Consider the following 24596-nt stretch of genomic DNA (forward strand, 5'->3'; position numbering starts at 1 on the left):
TTGGTTTTAACTTTTAATAGACAACTTTCTAAAAGCAAGGGTCTGGCACCTAGATCTTACACCTATGTAAAGTGAGCATTGACTTTCAAAAAAAATCCCATTGAAATCAAATGAAATCATCAAATTGTGTAGCCATGTACAATGCCTTTTTACCTACTGATTCAGGTGTTTGAGTCACTAAAGCGGCGATAGCCTAGTGGGTAAGGCTTCGGCTACAATTTCGGAGGGACCGAGTTTGATCCACGGCACGCACCTTTAACTTTCCGGAGTTATGGGCGTTTAATATAATTTGAACAATTAAAATATAACTTGCTTTAACGGTATCGGAAACCTGAGAGTTTTCATAACGTTTCCAATCCGCACTTGGCCAGCATGATGGACTACGGCCTACAATACACCCTTCTCATTCTGAGAGAAGACCCGTGTCCTGTATTGGACCGGTAAAGCGTTGATGATGAAGTTCATCACTTGCATGTGAAGAAGTCAAGTTTCTAAAAGAAAACTGAAAGATAAGCAGATGAAAAAGTAACCGTAATATAATTCCTTTAATAACGTGGTTGAGAACAAAAATCATGTGTCCCATTCAGTGGCATCCATAGAGGGTATGCAGAGGATATAAAATGAAGAAAATCTCCAGTACAAGCTATAAAAAACTTAAAGATAGGCATTGTAAGAGTAATAAAAATCCTACCTTAAAGTTTTTATAACTCATAATGGAGATTTTATTTAATTTTATACTATCTGCATACCCTGTGCATACCCGCTATGCACGCCACTGGTTCCATTATAAAATGTATAAACATTGTCTGTTTCGTAATAAATGTACAAGTAAGTCCTTTTGAACTAGCGATTATATTTTAACACGAGCGTTCCAGAGCTATAATTAAAATGTTAAATTAATATGTGAGACAGAAGTGTATGATAAACATAAAACATGCTCTCTACATATTTATTTAACGCTTCTGTAAATATTTTGAAATGAATACTTACGGTTAAAATTGTATGCGTCGGTTATACGATTGTTTATAAGTTTGAAATGCTAGTGAGATATTAATGCCTCAGAATCTGCACTATAATGCAAAAATAACTCTTTCAACTCTACATATATGATTGATGACGGTTTTTTTAGTCTTGTGTTTCGTAGATTTAACACGGGGTTCTGGGTTCTTCTATTAGTTCAAGAATTGTTATTGGTTTTCCTGTTTATAATTCTTATAACCAGCACGGATTTAGGAAATTGGCTATGTCCATCCCCCTTGCTTCGGGAAGCATAGTAAGTGTATATAACATATAATATATAGTAAGCGTTTACACCCACCAATCCGCATTGAAGCTGCGTAGTGGGTCTATGTTCTAAAACCTTAGATTTTACAACTTGTTGAGTGATGTGTGTATGCCGGGCGCCATGTAACGACCAACTTTATTATTATCAGATACTTGATTTATCACCTTTTCCAAAAAATATCAAATCCGTTTTGATAAATTACTACCATACCTACTGCTAGGTATCATTATCATCATCAACGTCATCATCATATCCTTCCACACACTCCTGTCACAATGAGAAAGGGCCGTAGTCCAACACACTGGCCCAGGGCGGATCGGTGGACTCCACACACTTTTGAGAACATGATGGAGAACTCTCAGGCATGCAGGTTTCCTAATGCTGTTTTCCTTCCGTTGAAACAAGTGATATTTTAATTACTTAAAACGCAAATAGCTTGGAATAGTTATAGGTGCTTGCTGGGATTCGAACTCGGCCCCCAAAAGAGAAGTCGAGCTTTACCAGTGGGTAGGGCTTTCACCGCTACTAATAGGTCTATACCTAACAACTAACAGAACAATCAGAAAGTATGATTTATTTGTATGCGTAATACAATTGAATGGTGACAGCGTGACTGTTTAGCGAAGAAATGAAGCCCACATTAATCGCACAATGCCACTAGAGCATTTTTTTTATATTTTAAGTAACTTGTAGGTTTTATTGTAATATTATCAATTTAGAAAAAATGTAAATGAAGTAAGTTTTAATTGAATGTTGTTTGTAACAAGGTATCATATTAAGATCGTAACTCTAGAATCAGGGATGACCTAGATTTCTGCCGAATACAAACAACATGGCTTTGACGCATTCGGTTCACCTGTTCAGCCTTTGTGAAATTTTCAAGACAAGGGGTTCAAACAATAAAACATCAGACAATAGTTTTAGTAAAAATAGGAAAGATGCAAAAATAGAGCATGATTTTGCTAGTAAAAGATTTCTTTAATTTAGTTTCACACATGTATGATATCTTCTTTGACGATCTTTTTTGTAGATTTCCATTCGAGTGCGTGGGTTCGATTCTCAGGTCGTGCCAACAAGGAATTTTCAGTCACCATTTCAGGCCACCCCACCGGCAAGCAGACCTCTCAGAAGAAGCGTATTGTTTTACTTTGGTACAAATACAAATAGTAAGCGAAGTTGTTGCTTTGTTACCATACCTAGTAATAAAAATATAATAACTAGATAAGTTTACTTACCGATTTCTCAATATTTCCATAATTTAGATGTTACAGGAAATGCTGCATTAGTCGGAAATGAGTCGCCACGTACACGGCCGGAAAACACTTAAGAAGAAGGAAATCGTAGTAGTAGACTCGAGCTTTGCTTTAGTAATAATCATACATATGTTTTAATATCGTAGATCCACTGCATCTTACTGAAAATCAACCTTTACATAATCACTAATAAATAAAACCTCTTGAAGACATTTTCAATGAATGATGAAGATTGAAATATAAGTTTTTTCGTTCAGCATTTGCAAAGTAGATCATATTTGAAAGAAAGCTACAGTCGTAATGAAAGCTAGAACACAAAGCAACATTTCAAAAGTAATTCATTGATATCTATAAGGCTTTTATATATCTCTTTATATAGCACAAACTTGTCGTTGTTGTAATCTATACTTATAATAAAACTGTAACTGGAAGATTTCTGTTCATTTAATATATGTATTTTGAAAATTTTAACCGGGGGATACTTTATAATCGATACTAAGTCCAAATCAGATTTTTATATAATTTTTGTCTGACTATGTATCTCTCCGGGCAACACGTGAATTTAAATAAAATTTGGCTCAGTGGTAGCTGATATCCCCGGTCAACATATAGGATACTTTTTATCTCGATAAACAATAAGTATCCTCCGGGAAATGGGATGAAATTTTTTATCAATTTTACTTCATAGCTCCGTTAAATTTGAACCGATTTTAATTTTTGTCTAATAATGAAGATCTAATAAATATTGTCGGAGATTAGGGAAAATTCAATCTCACGACTTGACTGAAGTCGCTTGATCTGGATATCTATCACACAACAATAAAATTAGTTACGAGATTACCGCCATGTGGAATGTTGAGTCGACCGTTGTTGTTCCGATAGTCGTTTCAGTCAATGGTCTTCTCGCGAAAAGCTTCGACCAACATCTCAAGAAGCTTTCGCTTGGTTGTGATCTTGGATCAAGGGTCGGATACAGAAGGCAGTAGTCCTTGAAACGGCGCGTATTGTGAGGAGGTTTCTCACTCTGGAGCCCTGACCACCGGTTGCTTGGGCATTCAAAAGCCCCGCAAGCGGAGGGTGGAAGTTTTTTTTTTTTTTATAAATTTTTAATAGTGTTTTTTAATTTATTCTTAAGCATTGTTAATAATTAAAAAAAAAAAGAAAAATAATAAATGATAGAAAATTAGTTACTAATACAAAATCATAGATTATAAATTCAACATAGGTATAAATAGGCCAATACTTAGGTAACCTAAAGCATATAATTCGTGCTAATTCAGTTTAATACAAAACTTACATAACGGCCTTACTAATAAATGATTCTGGTGATTGGCTATTCAATATTATTCATAGTATTTAACTCTTCACAAATAACAGCCAGTCGCTGTATATGGGACAACAATAGAATGCATGCGTACCATCCTACTAATATTATAAATGCGAAAATTTGAGATAAAGGATGTATGGGTGGATGTGTGTAAGTATGAACTAAAGTAATGCTAACTTACTAACTCAGTATACCACGTAAAATATTAGTTGATTGTTGATTATTGTAGCTTCTCGATTGACTCATACGCGGAAGAAGTCGCGAGGGTCCGCTAGTCACAAATATAGTCATTTCTATCTAATCATCACGATTTAAAACCTAATATAATGTATTCATTGACATTCATTTTATTAGAAGTCATAATGTTTCGATGCTAATAATTAGGCTGTAAAACAACCGACAACTGTTCCCTTTTTGTGCATTTGTTGTGTGATTACGTCGCCAATTATTGACCGATTTTCATTATTCTTATTTTATTTAGTATGTAAATTTTTTTTCTTCCAAAACATTTTGAAGGCTTGAAATTGTGTTTTAAATTATGCGTAGTGATATTAATATTGCTTTAGCTAATTTATTTATACTATATTTTATACATTATAGCTTATTAAATACTATTCAAAACAACAAAAATATTACCTACATTTCAAAATCTTAGGTAAAAGTAGGTTTGTCTAGCATCCCGCACGGCCTGGATTTGTGCCAAAGTTTACATTAGCTTGGCACATTTAGCTCACCTGTTCGAGCTTGATGAAATCTTCATGACCAGGAAAGTGGAACAATAAAACCATAATAGATTTTAGACCGTCGCAACGTTTTCGCATCATGTCTATTCAACAGATGGAATCCACTATTATCTACTCTTTGTAAGTTTTAATTAAGAAGAAAGTATATGCGGAATTATCCATACATCCTCCGAGCATCATGACTCAAGGGCAATATATTTTTTTTTTTAATCAAAGTCTTCTGTCGCTATCATTTCTTTTTCTTAAAAGCAAATTACTTTAATTTGATCCTCTAAAATGATCGGTAAGTACACCTTTTTTACCGCATACACATTAAAATCAAAGACAAATTGAAAATAAAATAACACGAATATTTCTTACAATGTTCATGCCAAAAAAAAATTCAATCGCTTCAGATTAGCATACATTAGAATACGAAGCGATAATCTCGTATTTTTTTTAATTTATCGCACGCTGAGGGTGAAAACAGGCACAACGCAACGCGTTTTTCAAATACCTATTCATCACATTATTGTCCCAGCTACACCATCGTCTTATAGACCGACAACGTTCGTTTTACAAACTTGTGTTTGCAAGCATATAAGTATTTTCTTGTTATTACGCTTAAGCATACGCGAGCACATAATTCTTTCGCGATCACAACTTTAGGCATTCGGTATGGTCTACTTTAATGCGATATATGCGATGTATCCACTTAAGGCCTGTCCACACGGAGCATTGCAGCGGTGCGTCGTAGAATTGTTTTCAAGTTTTCGTTGCCAAAACAAAGCTCGCAGAAGCCTCAGCTTTCTCTGATTTGCGGATTTTTTCCAAAATGTAAGTGATAAAGGAACGCAAACCGAATAGTATTTAGGTCTTCAAGTTTTGTTTATAACACTTTTTTCTAAGGAACCAATAAATAAAATGAATATTAATTTTATTAAAATGAGCATGAGATTTTTTGAAATTCTTCAAATAGTCTTATGCTCAACTCGGAAATTAATGTTAGTAGGTTTTCCTCAAAACGTACAGTAGTTACAAAAAAATAAAAGATTAATTAGTTCTACTTCGTTATCCTTTTAGTTCTAGATCAGTTATTTTAATTTTCAGTACCGTATTTTTGCAAAACAGCTTTTACATCTTCGTAATTTAAAGCAACAAAATCATTTAAAATTTTATTAAGGCATACAGGTTTTTTTCCCATACTGTATGAAGTTTTATGAAATGCTTATAATGCAGATTTTCTCCATCATTTTCGCGTACCAACTTTCACTATCTCTAAAAGTTTAAGATCCATTGATCGCTCAAAAAATCACGCTTTATATGAACAGGTAGGTACGTATAGACCTGAGCGTCGAGATAATGGAGTTATCTGATAGCGTTTTAATAGCATTGCAAAATGGAACGCTGAGACAGCTCCGCCTTTGTGCGCTCGAACAACAAATGAAGTTGAAATTTTTTAATGGAATACGGTATAATAAAATTCTTAAAGCGCATATATAATAGACCAATAATGTTAATTTGATTATGATAAATGCCGATCTTTAAACAAATAGTTGATGTTAAAGACGAATGGAACCGTAAAGTATTGCTACAAGCACTTATTGTCCTGTAATCTATAATCACAAACATTAATTAGAAGTCTCATAGTTTATACACAATCGTAAAGGTTGCAATCTACAGATAATTTAAATAAGTTTACGTTTACGACGATAAATAATCTGTATGAAATAGTAATAGCGATTTCGCAATGTTTATATGTGTAATAAAATCAACAAAATCTATAAAACCTTTTAGTCCTTGTTGTCTAAGAAGTAGGGGGTACATATATCCGAAAAACGCTACTGAGCCTTTTGGAGCAGGCGGATGATAAAATAGCCTCAAAGCTATTTTTAGTTTTATGAAAGCTGATTTTACTTTATGGGAATCACACACTTACAGCACACAGATAGAGGTCTTTCGGAGATTTTACGACTCCCTTACGTTAACAACATTTTACAGGCGATGGTCAAAATCGTTTTTTGTTATTCAAAGCTCTTTTTCATGTGTACCTACCTATAGTTAGATATGACAATCCAATTTCTTAGCTATATGGAAATACTATACGGCTAGGGAACCAAGATCTACGATCAAAGTTCACATGATTAAAAAACCAGCTTTGAATTGATCTAATTTTGCCGTAATAAGCGCAGGTACCACCAAAACCGCTTTCAATACATTTTTCAGTCCAATTGATATTTAACCACTTTCAAGGCAAAGTGGGTATTTTGACGTTCATTAATTTGCTTTGAACTAACGTAGCATGTTTTTTTTAATATTATGGCAATAATACATTTAAAGAAGCACAATAAACTTTCCTGTGATGTGATTGTTTTAAACTTCTAACTAATGCATTAATGCATGCATATACATAAGCAGGTTGCTGCGTGAAACGATTTACCAATAAATACACATTTGCTTTATTGCATCAATTAATTGCTTAAGACAGTGTCATAAATATTAATATTTCAAACCTACTGGCAGTTTTTTTTTTACCTGTCCTGTATGAAAATTAAATTAAAAAAGATCCGGTTTCTCTGTTTAACCAGTTAAAAAAAACCGAAACCTTAACCGAAATGGTTCCAATATTACAATTAATGACCAAAACTGGTTGGAAATTTTTTCCGGTTTCCGAGCCTGAATAAGGTTGAATATAGTGTATTTATGAACAAGCAGAGGTTAAAGACAAAGTGAGACATTAATGCATGCATATGCATAAGCATGTTGCTGCGTGTAACGATTTACCAATAAATACACACTTGCTTTTATCGATTAATTGCTTAAGACAGTGTCATAAATATTAATATTTCAAACCTACTGACAGTTTTTATTTTTACCTGTCCTGTATGAAAATTAAATTAAAAAAGATCCGGTTTCTCTGTTTAACCAGTTAAAAAAAACCGAAACCTTAACCGAAATGGTTCCAATATTACAATTAATGACCAAAACTGGTTGGAAATTTTTCCGGTTTCCGAGCCTGAATAAGGTTGAATATAGTGTATTTATGAACAAGCAGAGGTTAAAGACAAAGTGAGACAAATCTTGTTATCACAGAAGGAATACAAGTGCTAAAGTATTGTTTTTTGTCGATCCAAGCTAAAATATTCGAAACCGTTTGTATGTTTATATGGTAGAATATCACATAGAAATTTTCTATAAGTTGCACGGGATGTCAATCTAATCTCGCTTGTACCAACCATAATTTATATTTATAACAGTGAATAATAAATATGAAGCTGAGCATTAATTACTTACAGATTGCTACTAATTGGAAGACTTTCATCCAAGCGGGGGATTATTCATCCCAGGAGAAATTAAGCTTTAATTATTAAACTTATGCGTACCTGGTTGACAATTCTGTCTCGATATTTTTTTAATCGATAACCAGTAATTTTAAACCGCCACGCCACAAATGAAAAGAAAAACGAACTGACTCGTGGTATTTAATGTTAAAGCTCGTTTAATCGCATTTGATAAGAAACCTCACAAAACCTCATTATAGGCATAGCTCGCGACTCGTGGCTGAAATAAGTAATGGAATTTTTGGGGATTTTCCAAATTACCAGATTAATGTTTCTATAAAGTTCTTTTGGAACCTAAGAGTCCTTTAGTTCCTTTGAACGCCACTGGCACAGACTGATCTTATTAAATATAAAAACTTCAACAAGAATAACTTCCCTATTAATGTAATATATATGTATATACCTACCTACATTATACAAGTTACTAACTCTAATCCGCAGTATCACTCCCGGACCACCAAGGTCGTGAAGTGTGGCAGCCATTGCTTTGTCAGTAAAGAAATAATAGTTGGAAAATCCAAAAGTGTACGCGCCTCATAATCTCATTCATTACAATAAAATTGAGATTATTTGTAAATAATAATTAAACTACATCTAATTATACCGTGAAAAGTAATAGGCTTCTATTCCTCAAAATACTGAAGCCCATAAAAAAAATCAACTCCACCACAAGATACGGAAACCGCACATACAGTCACACGGACGTCCATTATCATAATACCCACCTCAACACTTCGCTTATGAGGCGTGCAATTGATTTAAAGTTCAAACTCAATAGTCGTTGTTTTCCTAGATACACTTTATTTCTTCAGGATTTTTTTTTATATGCTATTAAGTTGCAATAATAAAACATAACTCAAACTTTTCTCTACGAAAATCTTATTGAGATAGAGATACTCGGATCTTTTATTGCCATACTATTTGCCATCTTTATCTGTTGAGAAAATTATACTTACCTAATCATGTACTACGGACAATCATTAAGTCAAATATATTCAAGAATGAAATACCTATCATCTTTGTTATGGGTTTAATAATAGTTTGGTAAAGCTATGGGCCTCATAAGAAGGCTCAGAGTCACTCAGCGGGCGATGGAGAGAGTTATGCTCGGAGTATCTCTACGCGATCAAATCAGAAATGTGGAGATTCGTAGAAGAACCAGAGTTACCGACATAGCTCAACGAGTCGCGAAGCTGAATTGGCAATGGGCCGGGCACATAGTTCGGAGAAACGATGGACGTTGGGGTCCCAAGGTGCTGGAATGGCAGGCCCGAACTGGTAAGCGCAGCGTTGGTCGGCCCCCAACGAGGTGGACAGACGACATTAAGCGCATCGCAGGTAGCCGCTGGATCCAAGCGGCTCAGAACCGTGGAACTTGGAACTCCCTACAAAAGACCTATGTCTAGCAGTGGACGTCTATCGGTTAATGTGATGATGATGATGATGAAAACTTAGCATATTAATAGCGAAAATAATACTATCAATTTTAATTAAGACAGAAGGGCTAGCTCATATCTAAAGGAAAATGAAGTAGAGCTTCATCCAGAATCAGGATTAGACGACGAATGCCAATTCCTTCTACCACCGGTGGAACACTCGTTGGTTGTGCTACCAACACTGGTGGCACGACGAGGGGGATGCGTAATTTTTTGCGCAAAGTATGGGCCTGGTGGTTCAGCGTGGAAATGCAGCCAGATTTCCTGGCACCATTCCACGCGAGCACGACCGATACAGCAATTAGTTTAGAGATAAGTTTTTTTGTTATTATGATAATTATATTTTGTCAATGTGCAATAAAAAGAAAATTAACGAATGTAAATTTTTTATTTATTAAACTTGTGCTTTGTTAGTAAATTTCATCAAAATTGATAAAGGAAGTAGCTGCTCGCAGAACAGAAACGGCTCGAGACTGCGATCTCTCTCGCTGCGGAGATGGAGTTGCAGTGGATGGCGCGGCTGAACGAGGTGGCGCGGCCAATCGATGCAGTGCGCGGGGGTCCAACGAAGCTCGCCATTCGCTTATAAGTGCCTCTTTAAATCTTACCTGCAATGTACACAATTCAAAGTTCATTTATTATAAGTTAGGCATAGTTTGTTTTTTTATAGTATTAATTGACGGTCCAAGCAGATGGATGGCCTACCTAATGGTACCTAATTACCCTAATGCACTTCGCAGGGCATACCAGAAACACTTCCTGCAATTTGCCGACCTGTATCCATCAACATGAGGCGTTGCTATTAAGCTTCATGTGCCTCTAATAAAACTGGCAGCCACGCCTTTCAGACCGGAACGCAGCATTGCACAAATTATGTTTTGAGGCAGTATTAAGCATGGCAGTAGTACTTTCCCGGACGAGCTCTGTACAAAAAGTTCTACTAGTAAAACTCACTCAACACACAAAATACTTTTAAAACGTCAAATCTGTCTGCTTATAGTGATTCCACCACCGGTTCAGAAGGCTCAGTACGAGTAGTTGCTCTTTTCCAACATTATCAATTTTTAATTTAATATTCATTCTCCTATCTTGTGACAGACAAAAGGGGAGCCGAATGCCTTCGTTAGCCGTCGGAGAAGATATCTTCATCAGCGAATCCACAAAATTTTAAAAGGCTTTCGAAAAACTACTTGAGACACTACTTTGAGAAAGTCATCGGTCACTGCAACACTCCAATTACACTTACAGCTGAACGAAACGCAGAAGGCACCCGTAACATGTCCATTACGATCCGGAAGACCGAACAACGACTGGGAATGCGTAGAAACTCTTCAAGGGTCACGAATTACTTAGCACCGGGACTCTAGGCCTCTGATAGCGTTTGGACTAATCTCAGTCCCATCCCATAATTCCTAACATCATCCTAAGTCGAGTATCAAGTCTGATCGGACTTCCCCACGATTTCGTTACGGATGAGAGATACTGCATCTACGTATAGTATACTCGTACAAGATGCTGCCCACATTGTTTGTTTGAATAGCCAAACTCATTCTCCGGCCAAATCATATTTATAATCCCCGGTAGACTCGATAGCCCTAATATAGTTTTATTTCGGTACATACGATTTAGGTTTATGTTTGTAAATATTATAAATGCACATTCTTAATATTAAGTTTCAACACACTGACCTTTTCTTTTACACAAATCTTGTAAGTGTGTAAGAGGAAGTCTACAATGGCCACTAAAAACCCTAGCAGCCCGCCAAAGCCAAGCACTATGAATATTCCACTTGTATTCTTCATTTGTAGTGACCCGCTGTCGTCCTCTTCATTTTCTGTTTTCTTTTGAACAAAAAACTAATTAAAATCCATACGAAATGTAAAAGTGTGTGACTTTTTTGTTTCTTTGTACCTATTATAGCCTCAAACGCTGCAACTTGTTTATAGATCATATACAATTTGGCACATAGATAACTGGAGGCCTGGAGTAGTACACGAAAGACTAACGATATCAGAGTGTTCCGCTTTCTATATAAGCCTAATAAGAGTTCCAGCGAGAACTTTTATTAGGCTTATATTATACAGGGACTATTCAAACGTTCATACATATTTTTTCATTAATTTTATGAAGTGTTTGTGATAAGAATTATATTGTTCAGCTTAATGGAATGCTAGTTATTCCATTAAAACTACAATGGTTCTAAGCGTGCTAGTCTCAGAAAAAGCATAGAATTCTATCTGACAATGACCCGTTCCCAAGCTTTTTAAAGTTCGTGGTATCCTTTATGTTATTTTAATAAGCTTCCGTTAAGTAGCTTTGAGCTGAGAAGTATTAAGACGGTTGCAACAAGAGGAAGTTATCAATTCGACGTATTTTAATTGCAATGTTAATCCATATCTCCTTCAAAACTAATTGCGTTTTTTTTTACTTGAAAGGAAAGCTTGCCAAAATATCTCCAGAGATGGAAGAAATAAATCCTGACGCAATATTTAGCTACCTATATTTGTTTATTTGTTTCTTGGTTTGTTTGTGGCCTATCATTGACTAAAACACTGTTCCGATCAGCAATAAAATTTGGCACAGATATAAGCTTGTATCCTGGAGAATGACAAAGAATACTTTTCACCCAATAAAACTTATGGAAACCGAGAAAATCGTAAGTTCTGAGCAACGTTAGTTTATTTTATAAAATAATTTAGCACCTCGCATTTTTCATCTATGTCCATGTCTTCCCACCACGTCTTTTTTAGTTTGAACAGCGTTCCCGATGCTTGAAGAGCTAAGATAGCTGTATCGATCGCATTCTTATAGGGAGAATCTAAAAACAAAATATTAATTAGTTTAGCAGTATCAAAATTATTTAATTTATTAAATAATGATCCCACGGACTTAATAACAGATAAAAGAGAATATCACTTAAAAAGTGAGTAAAAAAAAAAAAACATGTACCTACATTTTAGCTTATACGAAAACTATTACCAACTGGAAACACTTTTATTTGCATTCATCATATCAATTTTCGTCTGCTGGGAGGCTTCGGCCATGGCTAGTTACCACCAAAACGACAAAGTCATGCCGGTAAGCGATTTAGCATTCCGGTACGATGTCGCGTAGAAACCGATTAGGGGTATGTGTTTAATGTATAATATATTCAGTATTGATTCTATGAAATAATGGAAAAATAAGTTGGCTTTTTGAAACTTCCAACTAATTCCAAGAGTTTTAAGCAATTATTGATTTCAGCAGTTTTCTTATCCGACTATTATATGGGATCCTACAAACATTCAGTACCTCGAGTAATCTAATAATACATATAGCCTGCATAAAATTTTAGAACATCTTTTACACCTTCATTGGGAATCGAAATAGGTATGCTCGCAGAATATTTCTTTTTATGTGTAGCATTACGGATAATGAAAAAGTAGATCTTATTTCTAAACAGGCTTGTCTAGATGGTTTGTACAATTTGCCTAACTCCTTATGTTGGTTTTTATTTGATGCATTAAAGTCAACAGACAAAAAAATCCAAATGGTTTTGTCTAATAGAAAAAAAAACATTTTGCACATAGCATTAAAGCGGCAATGCTGTGGAATGAACTCCCTGATGACATTCGGCGCTCTAAATCCTTTGTGATTTTTAAAAGTCGTGTAAGGAGGCACTATTTGGCACTATAAACATGTTAATATTATATGTATATGTGTGTGTATTTATGCATATTTATTAATATATATATATATTATATTTATTTATATTATATTATTACATTTATTATTTTATTTAATTATTTCGATTTCCCGTCTCTCATTGCCTTATTCCAATAGTTAAGGTAGCCTGGAAGAGATCACTGTTAGTGATAAGGCCGCCTTTTGCATATAATTTATGTTAATGTAAGTGTTCCTGTGTGTGTTTCCTTTATTATGCAATAAAGTTGTTTAAATAAATAAATAAAATAAATAGCCCAGTGGGTAGGACTTCGACTTCACTTTCGGCTGGCCAAGTTCAAATTCCTAAACTTTTCTAAGGTATGTGCGTTTTAAGCAATTAAAATATCACTTGCTTCAATGGTGAAGGAAACCATCGTAAGGAAACCTTGATGCTTGAGAGTTGTCCAATATGTTCTCAAAGGCGTGTGGAGTCCACGGAACCACACTGAGAAGTGTGGGAGAACCGTGCCCTGTAATGAGCCGATAATGGGTTTAAATAAAAGTTTAATGAAGTGACGATAATGATGATGATGACGCAGTCTCAAGCAATTTTTGTTATCTTCAAAATAATCACAAGAAATCTTACTTTTTGGCATCGCTATACCGTAGTCCTTCGAATCCAGTTTCGACCCGACCATTTTCAAGTCACAGTGTCTATGCATTGCGTATTCCAGTTGGGTAGACTCCATAAAAAATGCATATTTTCCTTTACTTTGTCGCACGCGATTGACACCTTCTTCATTGCTGCTAGTGAAAACCGTGGGTTTCGCTGTTTTCATTACGGCCCATAGCTTCTTAAACACCGTGTCGTTGGAATTCTAAGAGAAACATTGTATTAGCCTACCTTGTAAGCTTAATATTTAGTTTATTTTTATCACTCTCGTATATATAGGAAGACAGTAAGACACGCAGATAAGTTATGTTTTTTTCGCTGAATGCAAGCAATATTAAATAACAGACAGAAAATACAAAAAAAAATCATAATAGTTTCCAATTCTTACCATATAACAGGATATTTTTGAATATCATATTCTTAGTTGAGAAATGGTTAGAAATGCAAAACTGTGTTTGACTGTTTGATTGTATTTTCTTTACGTCCTATCTATGCAACCAAACAATTTTATTTTTGGCATAGAGTTACTTGAAAGGACGGAGAGTAACATAGGCTTTGTATCCCAGGAAAACAAACGGGGTTTGTAAAAACCGTAATAATCATTTGCAGCAGAAGCAGTGGGGCGAAAGAGTAGAAGCGAAAAAAATACTTAGAAAGCCCACTTACATTCTTCAAAGAACTTGTACCCAAAGAATAGCAAAAAAAAACTTAGAAATCCCAGTCACTTACTTCAAAGAACTTATAAGTCGATGCGTTATCTACAGTTCCATACGCGATACTGCTCTGTTCGACCAGGTCCTTTGCGTCTTTTATCTCATTGCTTCGCCTGCTGGCACTGACGAAACTGGACATATTGGCTGTGTATGATGCAGTCACGATGAGAGCAAAAAACCACCACATGCCTGCCACCCACCTAGAGCCTGCCGCTCTGATAAACATTTTGTTATTTTTAATTGAATTCATACAAAGCAAATAAAAAAAACAATTGTAGAAATAATTGAGGAAATTGATAAAAGAAATAAAATATTATCATTTAATCGATGTAAAACATAATATATTTTAAAAGCACCATTTTCTGATGGATTTCGACTCTGGGCTTTTTTAAATAATTCTTAGAAGACAGGAAGTGGCCAAAGGTTTTAAAAATGTTGACGTACAAAGTACCAGAGGTGCTACTCAAAATTGTAAAGTAATAAGCAAGGTATGCACATTTTAAACATAAACACACACACACAAACACATGTTTTCAAATAATTGTAAACAATATATAATAACTTATCAAATATTGTTAGTGTATTTTTTTACTATTTAATGGATCCGAAGCATAAAACAATTTACCTTGGCAATATATCACAGCCCTGGGTCATAATAGCACCCATAGTGAGCCACATACAATTATATAAGCTCCAAATATTCTGAAGGTTTTCAGGGTTCTGATTACAGGGATGAGGATTCACCCAATCGTCCGGGCTCATACTGAAAAGTCATAGGTACCAATTAAGACGCTGAATAGTGCAATAATGAAATAAAATTATAATAATTCTTACCGAGCACAAATAAGTAAGACGAAAGAAACTATGATATACGTTGTCGCTAAATATAACCACACATCCAAAGACAAAGGATTCATAAATGAAAACATATCTGGTTGAACGGGCTCGGGTTCTTTGGTTACCAAACTGATCCCTAAACTCATAAATGGTGTTGAGAAGTCAACAACGGCATTGCGCTCCGATGATATTGTAATATCGCAGATAGCTAGCTCAGCTTTCTGAAACATTTTCAAAATTAATTAACCTTAATATCTACAGTTAAATAATAGGTTACCTCTACTAAGTCTAGTATCCATAAAAGAAAACAAAAAAAAATTGAAAAAAAAAATTACTTTGTTTTACAATTAAAAAGCAAATAAAGTTTTCTACAACATTTTTTAAGTCAGTGCCAGTAAGTTAAAGGTAGGAAATTACAGTGGGTAGGAAGCTCGACTTAACTTTCGGAGGACCGAGGTCGAATCCCAGCAAGCACCTATAACTTTTCTAAGTTATGTGAGTTTTAAGTAATTAAAAATATCACTTGCTTCGACGGTTAAGGAAAGCGTCGTGCGGAAACCTGCATGCCTGAGAGTTCTACATAATGTTCTCAAAGGTATGTGGAGTCCACCAATCCACACTGAGCCTGCGTGATGGACTACGAACTTAACCCCTTCTCATTGTGCGAGGAGACTCCATGGGAGCCGTAATGGGTCGATGTGACGATAATGATTAGTAGCTAGATTTGCAAATATCTAAGTTTTAATAGCGAATAGGCAATATTTGGTTATCTTTCATGCACATGAAATTTGGAAAACACTATAGAAAATACTAATTTAACTTCTAAAGGATAAAATATTTTGTTTATTCAATAAATATGTAATAATCAATTGTATTAAAATTACATACATGCTCAATCAGTTCTCCAATTAATCCATCCCACTTCTTAGTTCCAGCTATCGGATTACCGTATTTGTCTTCACTTTCTCTATAAAATTCGTATTTTAATTCCTTATTTATAAGATTATTTTTCACCATATGTTCAAATATGTTCTGCATAAGGTCAACGGCGTATCCCCGGAATGTTATATTACCATTGTCTTGCACAACATCAAAGTACGGTTTTCCCTTTTTAGACACTACCTGAATATAACAAATTGAAGTTGAAATACAACGGAAATCCAAATGAATTCAATAATTCAAGGCATCTCTTATTGGATTTGCTTTCGGCCAAAATCTTTTTGACTATGTAAATAAAGGTAAACTTTCTGATATCCAAATATTTTCACGAATATTCACTTATTTATTCACAGTGTTATATAGTTAAATTAGACGACCTCCTTGGCGCATCTGTAAGCCCTGTGGTTTTGAGTGGGAGTCCCGGATTCGATCCCTGGCTGAAGCTATTTGTGATTTTTTAATTACCGATCTCGTGGAAAGCTTCAACCATGGCTAGTTGACACTCTACCGACAAAGACGTAGCGCCAAGAGATTTTAGTGTTCCAGTAGGATGTTGCGTAAAAACCAATTAAATGTTTGGGTTTTACATAACTGCCAGACTCCTTATAGGTTAGCCCGTTTCGATCTTAGACAGCATCATTACTTACCAGTAGGAGAAGGGTTAAATTGTGGACCCAAAATAAATTATAATAAAGTAGCTTTCATGCAGCTTAAACAATATATTAATTATTATTGGAAAGGACATAGACCTACCCGTATAACCGATTTGGAAGTCGAAGATCGCTCCTTAACTTCTTTCTCGTCTGTTATAATATCTGTCTTTGAATCCCAATGGCCAACATGTATAAATTCACTTACATTACTTAACTTTGAGTAATGAAGTTTGAAGTTTATTCTCTTGCCAAATTCATTGAACTCAATGTTCCCAGTAAAACCCTTTGTTTTAGTCTGAAATATAACATTTAAGTTATAACTCCGTGATATAAAATAGTCATAATCAAATATGGAACTTTCTTTTATAAACAAATTGAAAAAAAAAAACCACGCAGATGGTCTGCCTGATGCTAAGTCATGAACCAAGACCTATAGACAGAGCAACAGTTTTCAGGCGAGGAACAAGTCAAAATGCCGCCCTGTGTCCATCAACTTGAGGAATATTTATTATAAAAAAAAAAAAAAGTTTATTCACAAAAATGTAGGTACATAGAGTTTTTATAATGTAAAGTAATTATTATAATATTTATACAAACAAATGCGAACCTCACAAATTATATTGGTGTGTAATTTAAAATCTACTGTCCCTGATTTAGGTAAAAACCTGTATTACAGGCCTAGTTGTATTAAGCCAAATATGCCTGATATAACACCGCCAACCTTCAGACCGAAACATAGCATTGCAACAATACTGCTTAGCGGAATTAATAAGCATGGCTGTAGACTTTACTACTAAGTTAACTTATTGTTGTCTTTAGCTACCTCTAACAGAGCTTTGCGCAAGTCATCTCCTTTCGGCCACGCAGCTTCCTTGTAATCGATTTTAGCATCTCTAAAGCACAATGGTGGTGGATTATCTATATCCTCGGCTATTCCCATACTTCTCAAAGCTTTTTCGAGGTGATTCAGAGCATCTGCTGCTAGAGCTGTCTCTAACTAAATTATAGTAACAAACAATTAAAGTAGTATATTTATTTCACATTTATGTAGAAAATCAAACGTAATGTTTAAAAATGAATGACGATGTTTATGTATCGAATGATTTTATCTAATATTAATAGATAAAATCATACGTTTGCATTTTCTTAAGACCCAGCCCGGAGTTAGGAAATTGGCGGTATCCACCCCAGCAACAACTTTTAAGCCCGCCAACTTATATTTCAGTGTGGTATACAAACGCTTCATAAATATCTCTCCTAAATGAGAAAAGGCTTGCGCCCAGCAGTGGAATTTTGGCAAGCTGATGTTTATTGCACATTCTCACGAAAAAACATATCATCATAGCGATGTGCCCATGTGATGCCCATGTGAATTCAGATATTATACAAAAAACCGTTGTACATACCCGTATACTATCACTGTTCATATCCAAATCCTTCCAGTTCACATCATTAGACGTGGTTAGATGCATCGTTGAAACATTTGCTAGAAGTTCGTCGATCTCGTCAAGTTTCACAGTGTATGCATCGAGAGCCGTTAGGATGAAACTCTGCTAATAAATGTGTATGTTTGCCAAATAATACAACAAAACAGCGTTTGCGCGGTTAAGAAGCACCAATAACACGGTTGTTTTTATTTGTCTTCCTTTTTAATAAACGAATACTATGTGAAAAACCAAATAAAATAGTTTAATGAACTCAACACCTTAGTCTTACCTTACAAAGAGGCATTCTATTTTTGTAAATATCTTTCCTAGTCCATAAATTATTTTTATTTACCTATGAAGAAGCTATGCTTGCAGTTTCATACATTACTACATAGCTCAAATTACCTTATAAATATTAAAAATGCTCCAAAAGAATTATATATTTCCTCTAAGTGTAGGAGAAAAAAAATTTGGAAAATCCAAAAGTGCACGTCTCATAATCTCATTTTTTTCACAATAAAATTGATTTTTTTTAACTGAAACTTTCAATGCTCATTACAATTTTTTTTTTTCATATTAATTATTATTCATTTTTTGTAAACAAGACACGGGAATGTCATAATGATTGCACATTGAAAGTTACAATTAAAATTAGCTAGAATAATTACATGGAAATTTAACGACAGTGAATTGAACGCTCATATTAACTAAGAAATTATGTCGTGTGTTACTTTAGATAATTAAAAAAAAAAAATTCCGATACGATCATTTTTTCGACCAATTTTGATGCCACATACACCCGTCCATACACGGACGTCCAGAAAAGATTATGTTTAATGTTATTATTTACTATGTTAAACAAAAAAATTGTTATTGAAATGTATTATGTGCCTGACAAATTATTTGACTTGATATTAGTGTACTCAAATTAACCTGGAAGTGCAATATAAATAACAAAAAAACAATTTCAGTTTCGAGAAAACTGCTTTTTTTGAAATGTCGAGAGTAGAGCACAACCTCAGCGCTTCGCTTATGAGGCGTGCAATAAATCTCTCTCTCGCTCTACTCAAATTAAACGAACGTAACGAGCCACAACACTCTCTGACCTTCTCCGACCAAAAGACTTTATGTTGGTTTGAGATGACAATACCCACGGCACCCTAAACCTAAACACAGCGTATTTTTTTATTTTTTTTAATTATGTATTTATAGTAGAGTATTTCTATGTTTATATCTTTAATATGTTATGTTTAATATGTACAATGTTATATGTTTATTTTATGTTAATTTAGTTTAAATCCTAATATTTCACTAATGTTTGTTGTACGACTTATTAATTTCGTATAGCATTTTCTTGTATGCCTTTGGTTGCCTGGAAGAGATCGCTATTTAGCGCTAAGGCCGCCAAATTGTACGTTCTACCTTATTGTGCTGTTGTATTTTTATCTCTGTAAATTTTCTCTGTGTTGTACAATAAAAGTGTATTTATTCATTCATTCATTCATTCACAGCGTCAAAAACCCACGCGTCGTAAAACCAAGAAGTTGCAAAAAAAACCCATGTGAAAATCAGACTTACCTGGTACTGGGTAGAGTTTTCCACCTGTACTATCTCCCTCATATAGCTTAAAATATTTTTTTTATCACAGTCCAACACGTGGTAACTCATATGTGCAACTTTGAATATATATTTGAACGTCTCAAGATTGTTTCCTTCGGGGTTTAATTTTCTGTATAGTATTGGATCACTATTGTATGGCCAGGTATTTATTATTTCTTGGAGACGTATAAAACCTTGAATAAACACAATTATGAATGGATGTACTTATTAGCTAAATTCTGCTTCAATTCCTACTTTCATTTTAGACTGAGTATAAGAGTTATGTAAATTGAAAATGCATATAAAAATTTCCGGAACTGCGACTTTCGGATTTGAACCTGCGACTCTCTGGCGATGGCGGCCTGAGCGCTTTATCCAATTAAGCTACAGCTCTCCTACCGTCGATGCCGAAATTAGTATATGCCTTTAACATCAGTCTTATAGCGACTGTATACTGACTGACTGAGGATAAGAGGTTTTAACTTTATTTTTGTAATATTTGACGAAGAAAGCAAATTGCTCACGTGATGGTAAGTGGAAAACCATCGCCTATAAACACAGCTGCCTACACTTTGCAGGGCATGCAAGAAACACGTCCAAGTAAGTAACTCAACTGTATGCAAACCGAAACAATTATAAAAGCTAATACGTGTACTTTTTATAATTCTTCATGTGCAACAGTCGTTACAGTAAAATCTTAAACCGTGAAAATTATACTTACTGCTATCATCCTCATAAAGAATTGTGAATTTATCCCACTGGAGTTTTTTAATAAGCGTCGCATAAGCTTTTGATATCATATCCGGTGCAGGATGAAATGCGAACGTGAATAAATCCTGTTCCAATGTTTCTTGGGGCTCCCATCCTAATGTTAGATATGAAATCTGAAAACAATCTGATCCTAAAATTGAGCCATATTTATGCCACTATTGTATTTCTGCTTGCGTAAGTGGGGTCGGCACTACATGTATTCTCCTTCCAATCACTTTTATTAGCCGCTATCTCACTATCCACACCTTTTACACGCATATCCTCTGTAGTTTATTACGACATGACTAATTTAAGAACAATGCAATGTGCATCAAGAAATTTTTCAAACAGGTGTATAATTCTATTTTTATATTTAATATTATCTACCTAAAGAATGAATCAATTCTTAGCATTTATTTTTAATATTCAAACGGGTACGTAGGTACCACAATAATATTTTGCAATTTGTTATTATATATATTTCGACACAGTTACGTGGATCGTGTTCCCGTCGTGACCATCCAGTTGTGACCGTGATTTTTAAGAAAAAATAATTAGCCACGAAAAATCTTGACCCCCCCCCCCCCCCCCCTTATATGAGCTTAGACGTTTTGGTTTACATAATAATTGTTATTAAGATTTCTATGGCTTAGACCTATCAGGCTGCTCTAACATATTTAACGTTTTAGGGTTAGGTAGCAATGTGCAACTCTTAATGATTATTACCACGTAACCACGTAGTTTAGCGTCGTAGAACCATCTTTATTTGCTATAGCCAAACTTGATCTGAATCTTTGTAAGAAAACTATAAGTGGTCATGTAGAGGATTGCCGTCATATTCATGAAACGTTTTAATACTATCACCATTTTCTACGTAATAAGTTTAGTATTTTTTTTTCTGACAACTAAGTATACCACCAAATAAGTAATGGGTCTTAAGTTATAGAACTGAAAATTAAATTTTTTAAATTGCTACGAGACTAGGTATGTGTTTTTAAATACCCAAGAGAAAATTTCATAGATTAGTACATATAGATTTTGATGTGAAGGCACTCAAGTTAAAAGTGACATAAGACACAGTATATGCAACAAAAAATCCGTTCTGTTTTTCTAATATTATAAATGAGAATGTACGTTTTTTTGCTTGTTTGTCGTTTCTTCACGCCCCAAAACAACCAATGAACTTGGAAGAGAGTTAGAGAGTGACATGGACTTTTTAAAGAGTAAAATAGGATTTGTAATAAACAACAGCAACAGCTCAACCATAGCTCCGTTTTTGATGAATATTGGCACATAATATATTAAAAAGCTTGCATTCAGAAGTGGGATATAGAATATTGGAATGCAAAGGTGTTTTATCTTTCTTTTAATCATGGCTTCAAAGCTAAAGTTGGCATCCTGGAGACAGACACTGGATACTTTTTATTAAGGGCTTAATAAATAGGTCCTATAAGAATAAAAAAACGAAGTTGCTGGCAACAGCTAGTAGTAAACACTTACATTAAGACTGTTACATATCATGCAAGTAAAGTCGCACATGTCATCTGTGGGCCTTGCATCTATCAGCGCAACTATACCTTTATTATCTGATGTATTGTCACACACTGAAAAATAAAGAATTGTTTTAAATATACAGTTATAACAATAGACAGGCCAAGCAGAAGGCCCGCCTGATTGTAGATGGAAAGCCTTCGCCTATAAACAGGGCAACACTTTGCAGGGCATGCAAAGAATGCGTCCTACAAAGTGGGTACTTTTTAATTTTTGGCTTTATGAATTGTCGGCCCGATCTATAGAAATAAACCCGAAATATTACTTGGCGACCTGGGCGGCCTGCTAAGCTTCTTGAGTGAGATCGGCTGGCTGGAGTGACCCAGCGTGGAGCTGTACCAGTGGCACTACGTACAACGGAAGGTTCTGGCCGACCAGCCCAGAGAAAGAAGAAGAAGAAGAGGAAGCCCGAAATATAATAAAAAAGGACCCATCACCTCGTGATCAGACAGCAGTTATATCGATGCTTTCTCAAATAGAATATAATATTAGTAATAATAGTATGAAGAAAAAAAAAATAGCTCTGAGCCTTTGATCTCTTGGTCAATGTCAACATAGTCTAGACAGTGTGGCGACTGTGTCCCAAAGTGTTGAGGACAGTCAGTCAGACAGTCAGCCCTTGCCTGCCCCGTACTTACCGTACCGTACCGTACGATTGCTCTATATGACCTTTAAATATGATTGAACTATGATGATGAATGGTACAGCTCGTTCTGGAAAGTACTAGGACCATGCTTGTGTCGCTGCCAAGCAGCACTGCTGCGGTCCGGTCTGAAGAGTTGCCGGTGTAATTACAGGCACATTAGGCTTAACACCTAAGCCTCAGGTTTATGGATACAGGGCGTCAATTTTTAAGACGTGTTCCTTCCATGACCAGCGTAGTGTAGCTGATGTTAAAGGCAATGGTTTTCCAATTACAATCAGATGAGCCATCAAATTAGTCTGTCAAATATTAGAATAAAAAAATTTAATAAAAAAAAACTTACTTTCTAAAGCAGTGGAATAACTGTCATCAACTTGCGAACGAATAGGTCTTCCATGATATGCTTTACTCCCGCCTAGTTTCACAATATTTTCGAAAGCCAGTTCTGTAGTCGGTAATGTTTTTGCGTTAAACAGTCCTCCTAGAAAAAAAGTAATGAATGATGTTTTTTTTGGTAAATCTTTAAGAGCGTATATATTTCGGAGAGTGCTCAAGAACTGTGTATCTGATTCCCCGCTCTCCTTTTACTATCGCACCGCGAGGCAGCTTCGTTTCTGATTCGCACCGCAAGGATCTGGAATGCCCTTTCAGCTTCCATTTTCCCCAGTAGGTACCTACACTAAGAATACCTTCAAATCACGAGTGAATAAGCATCTTCTACGCAAGCGCGCTTCACCTTAGGCTGCATAATCACATACCATCATGTGTGATTCAATCGTCAATAGTTAAACTGAAAAACGTTAATATTTGTTGTAGTAATAATAGTTGTAGGGAATCTAATCCTTCAAGAAGATTATCGAACGATTAAAAACCCTACCAATATGATAGGTCATAATTATAAATTAATGATTTGAGAATACTTTTCCTTAGTGGAAAAATCGAATATAGTAGGTACTGGAATAAACCAATCAAGTTATGATAGATCTCGTCACCAAATTGCTGAGTGGAATCTCATTGCGCAAGCCTTTAATGTTGGAGGCATAAATAAAGCTCACAACTAGTTTTTAGTAATATGTAGTTAATTCAAACATAGAATGAACTTTTGATGCGTAAATACAGTTAAATCCATACACTAAGGATGATAAATATATTCGTTAACTTAAAACTAAAGCTAAGCTATTCAAAACGCACATTGGTCTTGAATTGAGAGATCTTGGATTGAGGTGTACATTATTGTCCGTACCTCAACAAAAATGAATATAAAACTAGCTGTCGCTTACATTCTTCGTCGGCGTTTATTACATTTTTTTAACAAATCGGTTTCTATTTTTATACCAAAAACCAATTGGATCCGTTGCTTAGTAAAGCAAGGACAAACAAACAAACATACTTTCGCATTTATGATACTAAGACGGATTGAGAATATAATTATGAGGTTTGGTAATTTACAGTTTCCATTGGTAATTTACACTCAGCAATGGTTGGACGCATTAGAAAATATTCAAATAATTATATTGAGGAACATTTTGTTAGAGAGTAACGATATTAAAAGCGTTAGCTTGATTTCGTAAGTCACTCAAACCCTCATGGCAATATCGAAGCGAAACAAGCTTCGCACTCCTTAATATTTACAGTAAACATACATACCTATGGGATATCGCGTGCTATGCGCTGCTTCAGCATTGCTATAACATAATATAAAAAGTAAGAGGTACTTTCCCAAGGGCGTTATATTAATCATATTCACGTATTACGAGATATCCTAATCACAAATGTTGATATTGTTTAGACGGCATGCGGCT

The 24596-nt window shown here is 35.0% G+C and overlaps 1 protein-coding gene across 1 annotated transcript; it reads right to left on the reverse strand.

Annotated features, from left to right (window-relative positions):
- Nucleotides 1-9772: 9772 nt before the first annotated feature.
- Nucleotides 9773-24593, reverse strand: LOC120629741 (glutamate receptor 4-like). The gene is made up of 16 exons (XM_039898755.1): nucleotides 24442-24593; nucleotides 23138-23275; nucleotides 22101-22204; nucleotides 20572-20734; nucleotides 19830-20044; nucleotides 18231-18374; nucleotides 17648-17821; nucleotides 16925-17119; nucleotides 16121-16354; nucleotides 15230-15453; nucleotides 15021-15158; nucleotides 14412-14610; nucleotides 13656-13887; nucleotides 12067-12182; nucleotides 11053-11205; nucleotides 9773-9972 (listed from the first exon to the last, which is right to left on the reverse strand). The coding sequence occupies exons 1-16, from the start codon at nucleotides 24533-24535 to the stop codon at nucleotides 9775-9777; spliced, it is 2721 nt and encodes a 906-aa protein (XP_039754689.1). The 5' UTR covers nucleotides 24536-24593; the 3' UTR covers nucleotides 9773-9774.
- Nucleotides 24594-24596: the final 3 nt, after the last annotated feature.

This window comes from Pararge aegeria, chromosome 15 (genome assembly GCF_905163445.1).
Source record: "Pararge aegeria chromosome 15, ilParAegt1.1, whole genome shotgun sequence".
NCBI lineage: Eukaryota > Metazoa > Arthropoda > Insecta > Lepidoptera > Nymphalidae > Pararge > Pararge aegeria.